The sequence below is a fragment of the Mirounga leonina genome, unplaced genomic scaffold (genome assembly GCF_011800145.1).
Source record: "Mirounga leonina isolate KUSES-001 unplaced genomic scaffold, KU_Mleo_1.0 Mir_114, whole genome shotgun sequence".
Taxonomy (NCBI): domain Eukaryota; kingdom Metazoa; phylum Chordata; class Mammalia; order Carnivora; family Phocidae; genus Mirounga; species Mirounga leonina.
The window spans coordinates 20,504,032-20,517,634 of record NW_023270265.1 but is presented as its reverse complement, the minus strand read 5'-3'; the positions used below and the strand labels follow the sequence as shown (position 1 = coordinate 20,517,634).

General features: G+C 35.6%; 1 protein-coding gene across 4 annotated transcripts in view; it reads right to left on the bottom strand.

Moving 5' to 3' along the window:
* EXOC6 (exocyst complex component 6) overlaps positions 1-13,603 on the bottom strand; it is a 230,351-nt gene that overhangs the window by 96,412 nt on the left and 120,336 nt on the right. For all 4 annotated transcript variants that reach the window (XM_035025185.1, XM_035025198.1, XM_035025176.1 and 1 more), the window contains 2 exons: positions 11,628-11,739; positions 10,321-10,455 (listed from right to left, as the gene is read on the bottom strand). In XM_035025185.1, coding sequence (XP_034881076.1) covers positions 10,321-10,455; positions 11,628-11,739 — 247 coding nt within the window. The remainder of the gene's footprint in view (positions 1-10,320; positions 10,456-11,627; positions 11,740-13,603) is intronic.

Genomic DNA, 13,603 nt, shown 5'->3' with positions numbered 1-13,603 from the left:
GTTTTCATGCCTGCTAACACCACATCCATTCTGCAGCCCATAAGTCAAGAAGTCATTTGGGCTTTCAATCCTTATGATTTAAGAAATACATTTCAGAAGGCTATAGTTGCCATATGTAACAGTGATATTTCTGATGGATCTGGGCAAATTCAATTGAAAACTTTCTGGGAAGGACTCACCATTCCAGATGCCATTAAGAACATTCATGATTCATGGGAAAAGGTCAAAATATCAACATTTACAGGAGTTTGGAAGAAGCTGATTCTAGCCCTCATGGATAGACTTTGGGGGTTCAAGATTTCAATGGAGGAAGTAACTGCAGATGTGGTAGAAAGAACAAGAGAATTAGAATTAGAGGTAGAACCTAAAGATGTGACTGAGTTGCTGCAACCCCATATGAAACCTGAACGGAGCAGGAGTTGTTTCTTGTGGATGAGCAAAGAAAGTAATTTCTTGAGATGGAATCCACTCCAGGTGAAGACGCCGTGAAGACTGCTGAAATGACAGCAAAGGACTACTGTTCTATAAACTTAGTTGATAAAGCAGTGGCAGGGTTTGAGAGGACGGACTCCGTTTTTGAAAAAAAGTTCTACTGTGGGTGAAATGCTAAAATGGCATTGCATGCTATACAGAAATCATTCATGAAAGGAAGAGTCATCCGACGTGGCAAACTTGACTGTTTTCTTATTTTAAGAAATTGCCACACATCCCAAACCTCAGCAACCACCCACCCTGATCTATCAGCAGCTATAAATACTGAGGCAAGACCCTCCACCAGCAAAATACTACACCTTGCTAAAAGTTTAGATGATGGTTAGCTTTACTTATACCTTACTAATTTAAAATGTATAATTATGCCAGTTTATGAATTTATATCTTCACTAATAAAAATTAATACAAGTTTTATTTTACTCATATAGTAATACTTCAGTTATTCAGAGATCACATACGCAGTTAATAAACAGGAAGGAACTACACTGTTGGTGGGAATGCAAGCTGGTGCAGGCACTCTGGAAAACAGTATGGAGGTTCCTCAGAAAGTTGAAAATAGAGCTACCATATGACCCAGGAATTGCACTACTGGGTATTTACCCCAAGAATACAAATGTAGTGATCCGAAGGGGTATGTGCACCCCAATGTTTATAGCAGCAATGTCCACAGTAGCCAAACTGTGAAAAGAGCCAAGATGTCCACCAATAGATGAATGGATAAATAAGACGTGGTGTATATATATACATGGAATATTATGCAGTCATCAAAAGGAATGAAATCTTGCCATTTGCAACAACATGGATGGAACTAGAGGGTATTAGGCTAAGCGAAATAAGTCAATCAGAGAAAGACATGTATCATATGATCTCACTGATATGAGGAATTCTTAACCTCAGGAAACAAACTGAGGGTTGCTGGAGTGGTGGGGGTGGGAGGGTTCACAGTGGGAGCACTGTGAACTGTGTAAGACTGTTGAATCACAGACCTGTACCTCTGAAACAAATAATACATTATATGTCAAAAAAAAAAAAAAAAGAAGATAGCAGGAAGGGAAAAATGAAGGGACGGAGTCAGAGGGGGAGACGTACCATGACAGACTATGGACTCTGAGAAACAAACTGAGGGTTCTAGAGGGGAGAGGGGTGGGGGGACGGGTTAGCCTGGTGATGGGTATTAAAGAGAGCACGTACTGAACGGAGCACTGGGTGTTATACGCAAACAATGAATCATGGAACACTACATCAAAAACTAATGATGTAATGTATGGTGATTAACATAACATGAAAACAAAAGAAAGTAACTGCCACCCAAGGTCATCCAGATTTTCTCCAATGTTAACTTCTAGGAGTTTTATAATTTTACATTCAGGTCTATGATCCATTTTGAGGTAATTTTTGTGAATGGTGCAAGGTCTGTATCTAGATTCATTTCTTTGCAGGTAAATGTCCAGTTGTTCTAACACCATTTGTGGAAAAGACTCTTTGCTCTATTATATTGTCCTTGCCCCTTTGTCAAATATCAGTTGAGTACATTTATGTGGGTCTATTTCTGGGCTCTCTATTCTATTCCATTGATCTATATGTCTAGTTTTTTTTGGCCAATAACACACTGTCTTTATAATAAATCTTAAAAGTCAAGTAGTATCAGTCCTCCAACTTTTTTCTTCTCTTTTACTATCATGTTGCCTATTCTGGGGTTTTTGCCTCTCCGTTAGACTTTAATATCAGTTTCTCAATATCCATAAAATAACTTGCTGAGATTGTGATGAGGAATGCCTGAATCTAAAGCTCAAGTTGGGGGCACCTGGCTGGCTCAGCTGGTAAAGCATGTGACTCCTAATCTCAGGGTCATGAGTTCAAGCCCCACATGGGGAATAGTTTACTTACTAACTAAACAAACAAACAAACAAACAAATAAAGCTCAAGTTGGGAAGAACTGACATCATGACAATATTGAGTCTGTTAACAATAGGAAAGCTATTAACTTTTGTACATTAACCTTGTATCTTGAAACCTTGCTATAGGGGCACCTGGATGGTTCAGTCGTTAAGCATCTGCCTTCGGCTCAGGTTATGATCCTGGGGTCCTGGAATCAAGCCCTGCATCAGCCTCCCTGCTCAGCAGGGAGCCTGCTTCTCCCTCTCCCTGTACCCCTCCACCCTGCTTGTGCTCTCTCACAAATAAAAATCTTCAAAAAAAAAAAAAAAGAAAGAAAGAAACCTTGCTATAGTTGGTAATTAAATTCCAGAAGAGTTGTTTTATTCTTCTGGATTTTGTACATAGAAAATCATGTCATCTGCAAACAAAGATGGTTTTATTTCTCCCTTCCCAATCAGTACATCTTTTATTTTCTTTTCTTGTCTTACTGAACTAAGTAGTACTTCCACTATGATGCTGAAAAGGAATGGTGAGAGGGAACATTTTTGCCTTGTTCCTTAGTGGGAAAGCTTCCAATTTCTCACCATTAAGTATGATAGCTGTAGGAGTTTTGTAGATATTTTTTTATCAAGTTAAGGAAGTTCCTCTCTATTCCTAGTTTACTGAGAGTTTTTCTCATGAATGGGTGATGAATTTTGTCAAATGCTTTTTTTTTGCATCTACTGATATGATCATGTTATTTTCTTTAGTTTGTTGATGCGACAGAATATGTTAACTGGTTTTATTTATTTTTTAAAGTTATTTATTTGAGATAGAGAGCAAGAGAGAGAGCACAAGCATGAGTAGGGGGAGGGGCAGAGAAAGAGGGAGAAGCAGGCTCTCTGCTGAGCAGAGAACCCAATGCTGGGCTTGATCCCAGGACCCTGAGATCATGAACTGAGCCAAAGGCAGATGCTTAACCAACTGAGCCACCCAGGCACCCCATATTAACTGGTTTTAAACAATTTTTTAATTGAAGTATAGTTGACACACAATATTACATTAGTTTCAGGTATATAACATAGTGATTCAATAAGTTTATACATTATGCTATGTTCACCACAAGTGTCGCTACCATCTGTCACCATGCAATGCTATTATAATACCATTGGCTATATTCCCTATGCTGTATGTTTTGTCCCGGTGACTTATTCATATATTAACTGATTTTTAAATGCTGAACTAGCTTTGCATACATGGGATAAATCTCACTTGGTCATGATGTAGAATTCCTTTTATAAGTTGTTGGATTCAATTTGATAATATTTTGTTGAGGACTTTTGCATCTATGTTCATGAGAGATATTAGTCTGTAGTTTACTTTTCTTGTAATGTCTCTGTTTGGTTTTGGTATTAGGGTAATGCTGGCCTCATAGAATGAATTTGGAAGTATTCCCTCTGCTCTTATGTGAAAGAGATTGTAGAGAACTGGTATAATTTTTTCCTTAAATGTTTGGTAGAATTCATCACTAAACCCATCTGGGCCTGGTGCTCTGTTTTGGAAGGTTATTAATCATTGATTGAATTTCTTTAATAAATACAGACCTATTCAGATTGTCTATTTCTTCTTGTGTGAATTTTAGCAGATTTTGTCTTCCAAGAAACTGGTTCATTTCATCTAGGTTATCACATCTGTGGGCACAGGATTGTTAATAATCCTTTACTCTCCCTTTCTTCCTTGACCCACATGTTATTTAGAAGTGTGCTGTTTAATATTCAAATATTTAGGGATTTTCCAGCTTAGCTTTCTGTTATTGATTTCTTATTTAATTTCACTGTGGTCTGAGAGCAGATACTATATCAGATTTCTATTCTTCCAAATTTTTTAAGATGTGTTTAGAACATGGCTGTCTTGGTGAATGTTCCATTTGAGCTTGAGAAAAATGTATATTCTGCTGTTGTTAAATGAAGCAGTCTATAGATGTTAATCATATCCAGGTAATCCATGGTGTTATTGAGTTCAACTATGTCCTTAGTGATTTTCTGTTTGCTGGATCTGTCCATTTCTGACAGAGGAGTGTTGAATTCTCCAATTATAACAACGGACTTACTCACTTCTCCTTGAATTTCTATCAGTTTTTGCCTCACATATTTTGACCCTCTGTTGCCAGACACATGTACACCATGGATTCTTGTGTCTTTTGGAGAACTGACCCCTTTATCATTATATAATGCCTCTCTTTATCCCTGATAACTTTCTTTGCTCTGAAGTCTGCTCTGTATTAATATAACCAACCACCCATTTTTTTTGATTAGTGTTAACACGGTCTATCTTTATCTGTTTAGTTTTAATCTACATGTGTCTTCATATTTAAAGTGGGTTTTGTAAACAACATATAGTTGGGTCTTGTTTTATTGATCCATCCTGATAATCCCTTTCAATTAGTATTGTTAGGCTATTGATGTTTAAAGTGATTACTGATATAGCTGGATTAGTATTTACCATATTTGTTACTGTTTTCTATTTGTTGCACTTGTTCTTTGTTCCTACTTTTGTGTTTCACTCTTTTTCTGCCTTTTGTGATACTGAATATTTGCATGATTCCATTTTATTTCCTTTCTTAGCATATCAGTTATGCTTTTTTTTTTTTTTAACTTTCTAGTGGTTGCCCTAGAGTTTCCAATATACATTTATAATTATGCAAAGTCCACTTTCAAATAACACTATACCATTTCATGGGTAGTAAGAGTATAATAACAAAATAATCCCAATTCCTCCCTCCCCTTGTATCATTGCTGTCATTCATTTCTCTTATACATAAACATACATAAGCATACACATAAAGCATACATAATTGAATACATTATCATTTTGAACAAACTGTTACCTATGAGAGCAATTAAGAATAAACAAAATAAAAGTTTTCATTTTACCTTCATTTACACTTTCTCTGATGCTCTGCCTTTCTTTATGTAGACCTGAGTTCCTGACCTAGATCATTTTCTTTATCTCTGAAGAAGTTATTTTAACACTTCTTACAAGGCAGGTCTACTAACCACTAATGTCCTTAATTTTTGTTTGTCTGAGAGAATCTTTCTCCTTCACTTTTGAAGGATAATTTCAAAGGATATAAAATTCTAGGTTGGTGGGTGTTTTTTTCTCAATAGTTTAAATATTTCACTCCATTCTCTTCTTGCTTGCATGTTTTACAAAGAGAAGTCAGATGTAATTCTTATTTTTGTTAACTCTAGGTAAGCTGTTTTTCCTTCTGGCTTCTTTCAGGATTATCTTTAATTCTGTGCAGTTTGAATATGATATGCCTAGGTGTAATTTTTTTTTATTTATCCTGCTTGCTGTTTTCTAAGCTTTCTGGATCCATGGTTTAGTAGTGTCTGACATTAATTTGGGGAAATTCTCACACTACTGCATCAAATATTGCTTCTGTCCCTTTCTTTTTTCTCCTAAACATATTCCCATTCTGTATATGTTTACCTTTTGTAGTTATCCCACAATTCTTGGATATTGTTTAATTTTTTTTTTAGAATTTTTTTCTCTTTGCCTCTCAGTTTTGGAAGTTTCTATTGACATATCCCCAAGCTCAGAGATTCTTTCCTCAGCTGTGTCTACTGTACTAATGAGTGCATCAAAGGCATTCTTCATTTCTGTTATATTGCTTTTGATCTCTAGCCTTTTGATTCTTTCTTAGACTTTCCATCTCTCTGCTTACATTACCCACCTGTTCTTTCATATTGTCTACATTATCCATTATGTCCTTAGCATATTAATCATAATTTTTAAAAAATTCCCCATCTGATAATTCTAATATCCCTGACATATCTGAATCTGGTTCCAATACTTACTCTACCTCTTCAAACTGTGTTTTTTGCCTTTTAGTCTTCCATGAAATTTTTCTTAACAGTCAGACATGATGTACTAGGTGAAAGGAACTGCAGTAAATAAGACTTTAGTAATGTGGTGGTAAGGTGTAAGGGGAGAGGAAGTGCTCTAGAGTCATGATTATGGTCACAGGTTTTTTGTTTTGTTTTGTTTTTTAAATTTTTATTATTTAAGTATAGTTGACTGGGTCACAGTCTTTAAGTAAGCTTTGCCCCTTGGCTATAAACTTCACAAGTGCTTCTCATTTCTACCCCTTTGGTGGAACAGGATGGCTATAGCAGCTGGAGTTGCGTATTTCCCTTCCCCCAATCTGGTTAGGTTCTGATAAAACCCCAATAGTTCAGGCACTGGTACATAGTTTCTTTTGAGGATAGGTCTTGTTAAGAATAGACTACTTGAAGAACAGAATGCTCTGGTGTATTTCAAAATGGTTCCTTTTCCTTCCCCACTACTGGAAGCACAAGAAGATTATTCTTCAGTCTTCACTGGAAGAAGCTGGTAGAGCTCCAGGACGGACAACTCACAAAAGTGTGAGCCCCACCTAGATTGGGTCCCCCTTGAGTTTTAACTCCCTAACTTGTCCACACTGAGCCTCCAGCAATTTGTCAACTACAGTTCAGGTTTTCCAATACTGATTCCTGCAGAAGTTTCTGTCCATTAAGTTGTGGTTCTCTGTATTTTTCAGTCTGTCTCTCTCCAATTTGGGGGCGAGCAGTTTGCCCTGTGATCTCACTTCTCTGATAGATCAAAGAAAGGCTGTTAATTTTTTCAGTTTTCCCAGTTTTTTATTTGTCAGGATAGAGTGACAACTTCCAAGCTCTGCATACCAGAATGGAAACTAAAAGTCTGTATTTACCTCTTAATAATTAGTTGAGCTATACAGATTTATAATTTTTGCATTTATAAATTGTGCATGCTTATATATACATGTTACACTTAATTTAGATTTTGTAAAAGTCCATGTCCCATGTCCTTGCTCTATAGGATGAGAATTTCAAGCTCTTGATCAAAAACCACTTACCACTGTCACTTTAACCATAATTCTAAAAAAAACTTTGCTACACAGTCATCAACAGACTTTAAAAAGGCAAATTAGAAAAAGAATCAGAAGCATATTCCATCTAGGCACTTACAGTTGGAATCACTGCCAGGCCTCTTTAGAGTGGCAGGTTGGAAAAACTCCCTGGAGCAAAGTTAAAGAGCTCTGATGCCAAAGAAAAAGAACTAGGCCATTTCTCTACTTTATAGATTAAAAAGGTAATGGTATTCCCATTTTTCCCCTCCATTCTGATGCAAATCTTTTCAGTCAGAAGTCTTAAAGCAGCTCTCAGTGTGGTTCCAGGTTAATTTCAAAAAGCTGAGGTACTGCTTGAGGGTAGAACTAGTTACTTAACCTCTTTTGTATCACTCACAGATTTAGCAAAATGAAAGGCCTGCTAACAAGAGAGTTTATATGATATTTCATAAAGTAAGCAAATGTGGAAAAATCAAGCACTTTGTGTGTGCATCTGTGCTCTTGGAGGGGAAACAAATGGAGGTGTGGTTAAAAGAACTGTTAAATGCTTATTTCCATAATCATTGGGCAACTAAATAGGAATATGTTTGCTAGGGTCACTGGACTGAAAAGAATTAGGCTAGGAGGTTAAATAAGCAATCCATGCTAAAGTCGGTAATCAAGACTGTACTTTAATCAGCTCTGTGAAAGAGGTAATAGACTGACTATTCCCTAGGAATGGAAATTCCCCCCAATCTCACTCAATAATTCACTTCAATATTGATTTAATAATTCTCACTGTTGAATTGCTTCCTTGTATCACAGTTTAAGACAAATTCCTCTTGAAACAGACAAAAGGTAGAAATGAGCACAGTTCTTGTTCTTGTATCATAAAACAGAAAGGGTTTCCTGAGTTCTGTGTGAAAACAAAACAAACAACAAAAAACAAGGATGCTCTACTATTTGTACAGGCTGCACTTGATTTCCTGATTTCCAAGAAAACCCAAGGGGTATTCTATAGCAACTGTAGTTTCAACTAAGTATCTATAACTTAAGGGACCACTGGAATGATGAACCAGAGCTAACATTACTAAACATTCCCTCCAAACAGGCAGATTTGGGAAAGTATAATTCCAAGATCCCTTAATCTAAAAACATCATGTTCCAGTGTCTTGGTTCTTTGACTTATAAATGAAAAGAAAATTTGCTTGAAAATCCCTAGATATACCAGATGTCAAGGCAATTCATGTTTTAATGAGAGTACAGAGTAAGTTTGTTAAATTTAATGTTAACAGTTAAATATGCTTACAACTCCAGTCTTTAGTAAATCTCTTCTTGACAGTATATGAGTAACACATGGACATAATTATGGACAGAAAATAATGAAAAAGAAGAAAGATTGTGTAAAATCTAATATGAAAGAAAAGAATTTGTCACTGGATTAGAAAAGTGTACAAAAACTTGTGGACTTTCCTCCCATGTTATAGTACTTATCACACCATATTGTCAAGTGTCTTTTTACAGTTTTCTCTCCTATGAGCTTCTCGAGGGCAGGGATATATATTTTAATATTCTCAGCACCTAACAGAGCGCTCAGAGCATAGATGATGTACAACAACTATGCTAAGTATCCCCTTTAAACTTCATAATAATTGTATGATGTAGGTTATACATTACTACTCAAATTTTATAGAAAAAACCTGGGAAACATTACAGTTGAAGAATGTGCCCAAAGTCACACAGTAGTCTAACTCCAGAGTATACTGCCCTTAATTACTATACTATCCTATCTGAATAAACGAATGCCTGCTTTGTCAAGTTTCTGTCTCAGTTTTAATAACAAACTTTATCTGCTCACTCAGATATCATCTGCATTTGTGCCTTATGTATTAGGATGACTATATGAGCTCAAGAATCACCAGAAAAACATTAAGATTTGGGGACCAGCCAGATAATTTTAGGGGCTAAGAGTCATTTCTGGACTTCACACTTTCGAAGTGTGGTTACTGTTAACATTAGTTATTTCTAAATAAAAGGATACTTAATTTTTTAAATGTAAATGATTGTACTATAATTATAGGAGACAAGGTAGGTAATTTATAGTATATCAAGAGTAAAAACATGGGAACTCTTTAATAAAAAACTTAGAAAGGGCTATGAGGTTAAACTAGCCAGACTAGGGGCACCTGGGTGGCTCAGTCGATTAAGCACCTGCCTTCAGCTCAGGTCATGAGCTCAGGGTCCTGGGACTGAGCCCCACATTCGGCTCCCTGCTCAGGTTCCCTGCTCGTTGGGAAGCCTGCTTCTCCTCTGCCCCTCCCCTCTGCTCAGGCTTTCTCTATCAAATAAATAAAATCTTAAAAAAAAATTAAACTAGCCAGCCTATTTTAAAGATGAGATCAGTAAGTGGTTTATATTAATTTAATAAACTACTCAATGAAAAGGGATTTATATTACTAGACTATGCAAGGGTCTCATCTACATGATCCCAAATCAATAAAATTATAAAATAGTTTATAAAACAAATTAATGAAATTATTTAATCTTCCATTCTCCTTAAAACAACCATTAATTAATCTTTTGGGATATCACACAGTATTATGTAAACAGAAATCTTTCCATTCAGAATAAAGTAGGACTTAGTAACATACAATAAGGTAATATTTATTTTTCTTCAGATCAGAGTTAATAAAGGATATAAAGCTAGCCTTATCTATTTCATCTTACATTTTTAATTTCCAAACACACACATGTATACACATTACATATAAAATTAATTATGGAACTGTGAGACATTAATGGAAATCCAGTTAGGCTGACTTAGCAATACTGTAAGTCTTCAAAACATGAACAAAGTGTAATATCGCTGTAGAAAATCAATATATTTTTCTCCATTTTAGTGAAGATGTTTAAAATGCCAAAAGGAAGCTGACATTTATCTGCTTGTTGACAATGATTATCTCTAATTTTCAGCTGCTCAGAATACAATGGAATCAAATGTATGATAAAAGTTGTCTTTAATTTTTAAAAGTTTGCTTACAGTAATGGAAATAAAACTTTTTGGTCAGATTTTTACATACCTTAAAAGTAGAAAGTCCATAAAGTCTTGTGGTATGAACAGTCTCTTGAGAAATGTTTGTAATGTTAGTTATAAAGTCCTCAAGGTATTTGCAAGCTTGTTCCAAGTGTGTTGTGTTTATGATGATCTGCACTAGCTAGAAAATACAAAATATATCTGTTAAAATGCAGGTTACATGTACACAAAATCATTTCATTTTTGAAAATGAATTACTTTCAGCAACTGTACCATTTCTGCATAATTATAGCTTTATAGGATACAAGGGATTATCTGATTTCAAAAGCCTGCTGCAAATACTATGAATGCTGTCCTTTAAAAGAAAAATCAAGAATCTAACTGCCAATTAACTTAGAATAACTTTTTTTATTATTTTTTTTTTTAAGATTTTATTTATTTATTCATGAGAGGGAGAGAGAGAGAGAGAGAGAGAGAAGCAGGCTCCCAAGGAGCAGGGAGCCTGATGCGGGACTCGATCCCAGGACCCTGGGATCATGACCTGAGCCGAAGGCAGACGCTTAACCATCTGAGCCACCCAGGCGCCCTAACTTAGAATAACTCTTAAAAGTACTTTTCCAAATTTTATACATTTACCAAGTAAAAAATGAGTATTTTCACTTTTCATATAAAATCTGGCAATCATAAATCTACATATATGCTCTAACATCTTCAACTACCGACAACTCTCCATGTAAACCCTTGCCCCTCACATGGCTTGAATTTACCCTGACGAAACAAATCCACTTCTACTAATAAATTTAAAACAGATGGGGCACCTGGGTGGCTCAGTTGGTTAAGAATCTGACTCTTGATTTCGGCTCAGGTCATGATCTCAGGGTTGTGAGATCAAGCCCCCGGGTGGAGCTCTATGTTCAGCAGGGAGTCTGCTGGAGATTCTCTCTCCCTCTTCCTCTACTTCGGCCCCTCCCCCCCACACGCCTGCACCCTCTCTCTCTCTAAAATAAATAAATAAATCTTTAAAAATAAAATAAATTACGGGGTGCCTGGGTGGCTCAGTTGGTTAAGCGACTGCCTTCAGCTCAGGTCATGATCCTGGAGTCCTGGGATCAAGTCCCACATCGAGCTCCCTGCTCGGTGGGGAGTGGCTCTCCCTCTGACCCTACCCCCTCTCGTGCACTCTCTCTCTCACTCTCTCTCTCTCAAATAAATAAAATCTTTTAAAAAATAAAAATAAATTAAAAAAATAAAATAGAAAGCTAGTTTTACAGGATGATGTTTAGCAATAACTTAATTCATACAGTTTTTTTCATATAATGAAAGATTTAGCTATTAAGTATTTTTTTAACCTACCTCTGTCAAACCTATATGAGGTTTTCTAATAAGGTTCAGTAAACAGCTACTCAAAGTTCTGGTCAGCAGCAGATTTGTAGATTTTCTAAGCATATCATCTATTTCTGTTGAGCTAAAAATAAAGGTTGATTATTATTTTGCTTTCCACAAAGGTACAGTTAGCTTCCTAAATGATTTAACAGTTTACTAAAATAATTTGCCCCACCTCATTCTTTTATATCTTTAAATAAATTACCCAGATTTATTAAATCCCCAAATACAATTCTGTCACAAAAGCGACATTTTCAACAAAGTAGAATGTTCATTTATGGCATAATTTAAATGTATTCCATTCACCATTAGAGTAAAACCATGGGTACTTAGTATAAGGAAATAAAATTATTCTTAAATTATGACTCCACTATGGGACACTTCCAAAGACACTTCAAATACAACTATAGCTAAAATTCTTTTTAAATGCAAATTAATGTGAGCTCTTTCTAGATATGATTAATTACTAGATTTAACTTTAATATAACTAAATTATCCATGTCCACTGAGATTTTTTTTAAAAGACTCAAAGAAACAAACATAATTACCTTACACTAGTTTTAATTTGGTGCAAAGAAAACTCTGATATTTCTTAACATTCTAAAGATTGCTAGGCTAGCACTAACAAACTTTTTATCTTCTCCTAACCACGAGAACTTCAATTGAAGTAAACAACAACTTCTTCATATATATATTAATATATATAGCTTCATTACAAAACGATTAAGCTGTCCTTAGACTAAGTTTTCTCAGTCTTAGCACTATTAACATTTCAGGCAAGATAACTCTTTGTTGTGAGGCTCTCCTGTGCTTTGAAGGATGTTTAGCAGCGTTCCTGGCCTCTACCCACTAGATGCAAGTAGCACCCTTCCCCCTAAGTTGTAACAGCCCAAAGACATTGCCAAAGTACCTACGGGCTCGGGGTGGAATTACTCCAGCTGCTACAGAGACTAAAATTTTAGCATCCTTTCTCCTTTATTAAAAACATTACTCCTCTACATCAAAAACTAATGATGTACTGTATGGTGATTAACATAACAATAAAAAATTTAAAAAAACATTACTCTTAATAATCTATGAAGCACAGATATTTACTAGTTTATATTTATTTTTTAATTGCAAATAGAGCAAGATTTGACAAAACACAGGTACTTCTCACTACTACTCCAATGCTGTCCATTTTAATGCAGGCACTTTTTTCAGTATCTGCTAACCCTAACTCTGACATACCTAAAAGAATATTTCTCTGATTCTTTACAACTAAAATCAAGATTTACCAGACATACCAGTAGGGTTTTAGGGTTACTTGACATCAAATTCTGAGACAGAAAACTCTAATCGATCCACAGTGTCCTGGAACAATCAGTGTACTCACCCTGTTAAAAAGAGAGGTGGTTGCCTACTCCTATGGTCTCTTTTCTGACACACTCAAATTATGCTTAAAGACATCCTGAATAGCACACTTCTCAGATGAAAACTTATCCAGTACAGATAATGCCTTCTGTTTAATTTCCCTGAATTTCCTTGAATGCTGAGTCAATGCATACTTTTTTCTTGCATAAGTAAAAGCAGATAAAGAAAACTATCAGCACCTATGTCCTATTTGTGCTAACAAGATTTACCCGACAATGACTAGTATTTCCCCCATCAGGTTTTTATCCCAACTGAGCAATTTTCTTCCTTAACTCCTTGTCCTTTGAGCCTATATATAACCTGTACTCTTCCTACATTTTAAAAAACATTTCATAATTAAATCTTAATTATAATAAACCTCTTAAAATATTTTATAGCTTAGTCTCTTATGCAAAATGAAAATTTCTTATAGATATTAGATCCAGATGCTTCCTCTGTGACCAAATAGTTGAGACTTTGAAGTCTCTTCATGAAGTCATTTCATTCTCCAGCCCTACTTTTATTCATATATAAAAAGAAACCCAAACATTTGT